This window comes from Nematolebias whitei, chromosome 4, assembly GCF_014905685.2.
Source record: "Nematolebias whitei isolate Nwh7 chromosome 4, NemWhi1, whole genome shotgun sequence".
Taxonomy (NCBI): Eukaryota; Metazoa; Chordata; class Actinopteri; order Cyprinodontiformes; family Rivulidae; genus Nematolebias; species Nematolebias whitei.
In genome coordinates, this window is record NC_056501.1 from 41,533,991 (window position 1) to 41,540,548 (window position 6,558).

Consider the following 6,558-nt stretch of genomic DNA (forward strand, 5'->3'; position numbering starts at 1 on the left):
ATACTTCGAATTACAGGACAGGATCCGGTACATCCAGACTCTGAAAACGTGGACACAAAACAAGGTAAGACTTTCTAAATCTTTAAGCACTGTACAGGGCTGGAGGCATATGTACCGGCACGTCAAACAATGCTCCAGCACTGACTGGAGCTCCACTGGAGCCTTAAGTACTCCTGGCATCAATTAAGGAAACTGACCTCAGCTGCAGCTGCTCATCAGCACCGCCCCTGCCTTCAGGAACCTGGAGGAAGGAAAATGTCAAAACCCTACAGTTACACTGTGGAGAAGAACTATCTTCCTAAGGCGACACAGAGTGATGGATCCTGGCAAATGGAGGGAGTAATTTTATTCACCACCAGGTGCAATGGTGGAGCTGGAGAGTGGCCAATGGTGCCCTTAGCCCCCATAGATTAATCTTTGGCAACCCCAATCATTTGAGTAAACTATACTTTTAAGTAATACAAAATCTAGAAATCATAGTTTCTTCAAATGATTGGGTTAGCCAGTTTACATATATATGGTTGTGGCCATCTTGGATTTTGACTTTGTAACCCAATTTTCAAAGCAGCCTTTCTTATGCCTACATGTAACCACAATACATAAATGAAAGTTGGTACCTCACTGTTTTAAGCTATGCTCACAACACGCATGGACGGACAGATGGATCGCAAATCCAATTCCTTTTCTTCACTCCATGTTAGAAGACAAAAAGTCCAAATCTCTGTCAATTCTATAAATGCTGACCTAGGATTTGGTGTATTAGTAGCTGAGAGTACTTGTCACTGTGTATTCTGAACACATATTTTAAATATTCACAAAGTAATCCTTGAATGTGCAGCTATAACTCGTCAACTCAAATCAAGATGGCCACTTCAGCTAATCCACAATAACATAGACTGCTGCCACTCAGTGGTAGTAGCTGAGAGTCATTAAACACAGCTGAACCTGCAATGACTTGTAACAAGTCACTGTTCAACCAAAACGACTGGAAGACCACAACTCTGACACGAGATGCAGCGGGCGACATGCATTCCTTCTTTTTCTGGTGACTGTAGCTGTGTGTTTGGTGAGTTTAGCTACTGTCATTCCCTCAGTGTGTCTTCAACTGATTGTCAGCTGAAGCAGGACAGCACCCTGCTGTAAAGCTTCTCCTCATTCTGATGGTCTCTGTCAGTGAGAGGCTGCCAGCTTCCAGGAGTAAACAGAGACCAGCCTGCTCTGCCTCCTGCTGGCGTCTGAGGAGAATCCAAGAGGAGCAGAGACAGGAAACTCTGGACCTGCTCAGAGGAAACCGTCTGCTCTCCTGACAGGTTTTTACTCCTCCAGCTCATCACACGAGTATTTGCTGGTGTCTGAGGGGAGGAGGGGGTTAAAAGGTCACCAATCAGAAGACTGAGAGTTCACAGCTGGGCTCATTTTTAAACACAACACTCATCGAGTATGAGTTGTAAATGACTTTCAGCTACTACCACACCAGAGACTAGCTAAATGTCTATCAAACTGGCTGAACTACAGCTGTTGTACTGTTGGCTGATGTTAGCTTTGGCGGACATATTTAATCAGGTGGACACCAAAGGTTTGTCAGTTGTACGATTTTTTTTCTGAAAGCTTCATTAAAATTTGTGATTTATGAATTATTTTGCTAACGGACACGGCTGACACCAAAAGTTGATAGAAAAGTTTTTTGCGCAGTCAGTCAGGCCTCACAGCATAAGTTGGGGATCAGTCTCAGCTACTACCACACCAAACCAAAGCTCAGTATCTTTAAACTGAACTGAGTTGGACGTGATTTTGTGTTTGGCTGTGGCGGCCATCTTGAATTTAATTGACTCTGGAAGTTATTGATCATTTATAGATTTTTATCTACTAATTAATTTCTGCTAGTGTTTCATTAAAATCTATCTGGTGGTTCATGAGATATTTTGCTAACACACACTGCACAGATCACAGGACCTGATTAGAGTCGTTTCTCTCCAGAAACTCCGCACACGTGTGTTGGCGCGTGCGTGTTCATGTGGACTTTGTCGGTGACGTAAGGGCCCCTGAGCTCCCCTCTCTCGCGCTCGCGCGCGCGCGCAGGCTCTCCGGCAGTTGGGCGCAGCAGCAGCAGACGTGCGGTGCTCCTCTCGGTGCGCAGAGAGGAGCAGGAGGAGCTCCGGATGAAGCGCTCCTCTCTCTCTGCCTCTCCTCCTCCCGGGCTCTGGAGGCTGTGAGGACAGGCGGCTCCTCTCAGGCGCGTGTGGAGATTTAAAAAGTGAATTCTCTGTTTCTGTGACTGCATGGATGTAAATGAGGCGGTGCGCAGCGGCTGAGGGGGAGGGCTGGACGCCCCCTGATGATCTGCAGCTGATGGTGTCTGATCCGGGAGAAGATATTGAATAAAACGGGCTGAGCTGTGAAGCGAAGGAGGGGGCGCCGGGGGAGAAGGGGGCTGTCGCACCAGTTCTCTTCTGAATATGTGCCAAGTCCACCAGCTGCACTGGATCTAATTATTTTTGTATTTTTTCTTCATTTTCTTCCCAGAGACTAATATTGTTTTTATTCTTTCAAAGGCTTTTTTATGTTTTGAATCCAAACTGAAGGTCAGCGAGAGATTTGCGCCATCTCTGTGCGTCACTCTCTCATTTTAACGCCAAAAGACCGGCGGAGCGCCTGTTCTCTGTGCGCCTCTGTGTGTGTGTGTGTGCGTGTGTGCGAGCATTCCCTCTTCCTCGCTCTCTTCTGTTCATGAGAACTCGCTCCTTCCTTCTCCCCCCTCTGAGGTTGAAGTTGATGCTGGGTCTATGTTTCAGCGCCCCTTCCTGGCTGTAAAAATGCTGAGCGGTGTCCTGTTTCTGAGCGTCCTCACGGTCACCAGCCTGTCACCGTCCGAAACAGAGAGCCGCAAAACTTCAGCCCTCAAAGACATCTGCAAGATGCGCTGCGCCTGCGAGGACCGCGAAAACCTCCTGAACATAAACTGTGAGAACAAGGGGTTCACCACGGTCAGCCAGTTCCAGGCGCCGCTCAACAAAATGTCCCAGTTCTTTCTGAACGGAAACTTCCTGTCGAGGCTCGGCGCCAACGAGTTTGTCAGTTATGGCAACGTCACCTCCTTGCACCTGGGGAATAATGGCTTGCAGGAGATTCGATCTGGAGCTTTCAGTGGACTCCACTTGCTAAAGAGGCTCCATTTGAACAACAACAACCTGGAGGTGATCAAAGAGGACACATTCGCAGGACTGGAGAGTTTGGAGTATCTACAAGCGGACTACAACTACATCAGCACCATTGAGCCGGGCGCCTTCAGCAAGCTGAACAAGCTCAAAGTGTTGATCCTCAATGACAACCTGCTGCTGGCTTTGCCTCCTAACATTTTTCGCTTTGTGCTCCTCACCCACCTGGATTTACGCGGCAACCGGCTAAAGATGATGCCTTTCGCTGGAGTGTTGGAGCACATTGGTGGCATTATGGAGATCCAGCTGGAGGAGAACCCTTGGAACTGCACCTGCGACTTGATCCCCCTCAAATCCTGGCTGGATACCATCTCCGTGTTTGTGGGGGACATTGTGTGTGAGACGCCGTTTAGACTGCACGGCAAAGACATCACTCAGCTCATAAAACAGGACCTGTGTCCACGCAGGAACGCTGGGGAACGTGCTCAGCCAGCCTCTGACTCCAGCTTCCAAGGGGCGCCACACCCAACGCACCACGCCAACGTCATCACCCCCACACGCTCCCCAAAAGCCTCAAGGCCACCCAAAATGCGCTACAGGCCCACCCCTCGAATCTCAAAGGACAGACACGTGTTTGGACCCATAATGGTTTACCAAACCCGTTCCCCTGTTCCCATGTTGTGTCCCAGTGTCTGTGTTTGCACATCTCAAAACCCAGAGAGTGGTCTGAACATCAACTGTCAGGAGAGGAAGCTACAGAACATCAGTGAGCTAAACCCTAAGCCCTCCTACCCAAGGAAGCTCCACCTCACAGGAAACTACCTACAAATGATTTACAGAATGGATTTGACCGAGTACAGCACCCTGGAGTTGCTCCACTTGGGAAATAACCGGATTGCAGTAATACAAGAGGGTTCCTTTGAGAACCTGACCAACCTTCGACGGCTTTACCTGAACGGGAACTACATAGAGTCTCTCTCTCAATCCCTGTTTGCAGGTCTGCAGTCCCTCCAGTACCTTTATCTGGAATACAACATCATTAAGGAGATTTTACCACAAACCTTCAACTCTCTGCACAACCTCCAGCTGCTGTTCCTCAACAACAACTTGTTGAGATCTCTCCCTGACAATGTTTTTGGGGGCACCATGCTCACTCGACTCAACCTGAGGAACAATCACTTTTCATACCTCCCGGTTCAGGGAGTTCTGGACCAGCTGTCTGCGTTCATACAGATCGACCTGCAGGAAAACCCTTGGGACTGCACCTGCGACATTGTGGCACTCAAAAATTGGATGGAGCTGTCCAGCACCAGCGTGGTAGTGAACGAAATCACCTGCGATTCACCGTCGAAGCACGCAGGCAGGCTGCTGCGCTCACTCCGCAACGAGGCCATATGTCCCGAGCCGAGCGAGCCACCCCCACCCCGGTACACACCCTCAACAAAAGCCCCAACCCTAATGAGCCCAACCACTGAAGCCACCACCCCATCTTCTCCTTCTGCTGCTTCTTCCATTAGCTCAGTGAATCCCACGGAGTCCCGCCTCCAGACTCCAGAGCTTCATCCGGAGGTCCCCCTCTCCGTCCTCATTCTGGGCCTTCTAGTTGTTTTCATCCTGTCAGTCTGCTTTGGTGCAGGACTCTTTGTTTTTGTTCTGAAGCGGCGCAAAGGAGTGGAACACGTTCCCACGACCGCCAACAATTTAGACCTCAACTCTTTCCAACTGCAGTATGGTTCCTACACTCCAGAACCGACCCAAAACAAAAGCTCTGAAAGCCACGTTTACAACTACATCCCCCCGCCAGTGGGCTCCATGTGCCAAAACCCAATCTACATGCAGAAGGACGGTGAACAAGTGGCATATTACCGCAACCTAAAGGAGCTCAGCTTCAGGCCCCTGGACTCTAAGAAGGACGACGTCCTGACTCGCAGCCCAGGGGCCTACACCATCAGCGCCGTGGATTTTATGGATAAATCACCAACAATCTGCAGTCTGACCACCCCGGAACCACCGGAAATGCTGTATCAGAACTTGGGAGAGAGGCCCAGCAAGGAGCTCCCGACAGCTGCCGGTGCACCTCCGTACACTTACAACTTTTGCACACTGCCCAAGAGGCCCTGCATCGTGCCGCCCTATGGGGCTGCCACAGCCCGGCGGTACGTGGCCAACCAGGACAGGCTGAACAAAACCGTGCTGTACGGTACCCCACGGAAATACTTTGGGCCGGAATACACCTTTAAAAACAATGAACACCCGTCACTGCTGCTCCCCGGGAAGGTAAAACCAGAACCAGACTACCTGGAGGTTCTGGAGAAACAGACTGCAATGAGCCAGCTGTAAGACAGCTCCTGGTTTTATCTCATGGTTCCTGTCAGAACCGCCCCCACCAGATCTCCATTGTTCCTGTGAACCGAACCGCTCGATGGCCTGTTGTTTCCTCTTCATTTCCCTCTTTGTTCCTTTTCAAAGATGTATAAAAAGAATATAAGAAGTATATTATTATCTAGTTCTATTTTTCCCTTCTAAAAAAAAAGTATAAATTATTTCTTTGACGAGGTTTTTTTTTTTTTGAAGTATAAAGATCCTGCAGACTCTGATGACAGCAGGTGTGTGAGGAGCAGGGACTGTGTGCGATCGCAGACGTTGTGTTTGATTATTCCTGTGAACAGAGGCGCTCTTCACTGTTTCTAACAGAGGAAACGATGCAGATTGATACTCCTGTACATAAACACCCTACAGTTAAACGGTGAGTGTTCAAACATAACAAAAAGCTTTTTCAGTAACTCAACAAGCGGCAAATCTTACTATTAATACTCAGAAAGTGCCTTTGCACTCATCTATTTTATTAACAATGCTCTCTGCAATGTTTTTTTTTTTTTTTAAGTGATGTATTTTAATGAATCAAATCTTTATGTAAAATAGATATATTTGACCGTTAAAAACAAACAAAGAGTAAAACATGAACTTGAGACCGGGTGTGAAATGATATCTACTCATTCATTATATGGAAAAGTCATTTTTTTTTCTTCTGCTTTGGTTCTGAAGTGAAATGTACACCTTGCAGAGGATGTTGTATGCTGTGGAGGAGCAATAGTGCGGCAAGACTGCGCCATTAAATTTTCACTGAAGCACTTTGTCAACATCCGGAGCGCCGGCTTGTTTTTTTTTTTTTTTTTGAGTCTGCAGTTTTTGACGTGGACGTGGGCAGCGTCGGGTGCATGTGTGAATATAGAGCTGGTGAAGCCTCTGACAGTTCAGATGCTCTTCATATTTCTTCTGAGTGGTAGATGCTGCTGGTTCCTTGTGTCTGTGATCTGACACAACATTTCTGTTCTCACACTAATTACACCACTTGAATGCCTTTGTGAGCCGGGAAGTGATTGTATTGCTAAAAGCTGCTGAT

The 6,558-nt window shown here is 48.1% G+C and overlaps 1 protein-coding gene across 1 annotated transcript; it reads left to right on the plus strand.

Annotated features, from left to right (window-relative positions):
• The first annotated feature begins 2,777 nt into the window (after positions 1-2,777).
• slitrk2 (SLIT and NTRK-like family, member 2) lies at positions 2,778-5,745 on the plus strand. Its single transcript, XM_037676010.1, has 2 exons — positions 2,778-5,646; positions 5,730-5,745. The coding sequence occupies exon 1, from the start codon at positions 2,784-2,786 to the stop codon at positions 5,493-5,495; it is 2,712 nt and encodes a 903-aa protein (XP_037531938.1). The 5' UTR covers positions 2,778-2,783; the 3' UTR covers positions 5,496-5,646; positions 5,730-5,745.
• Positions 5,746-6,558: the final 813 nt, after the last annotated feature.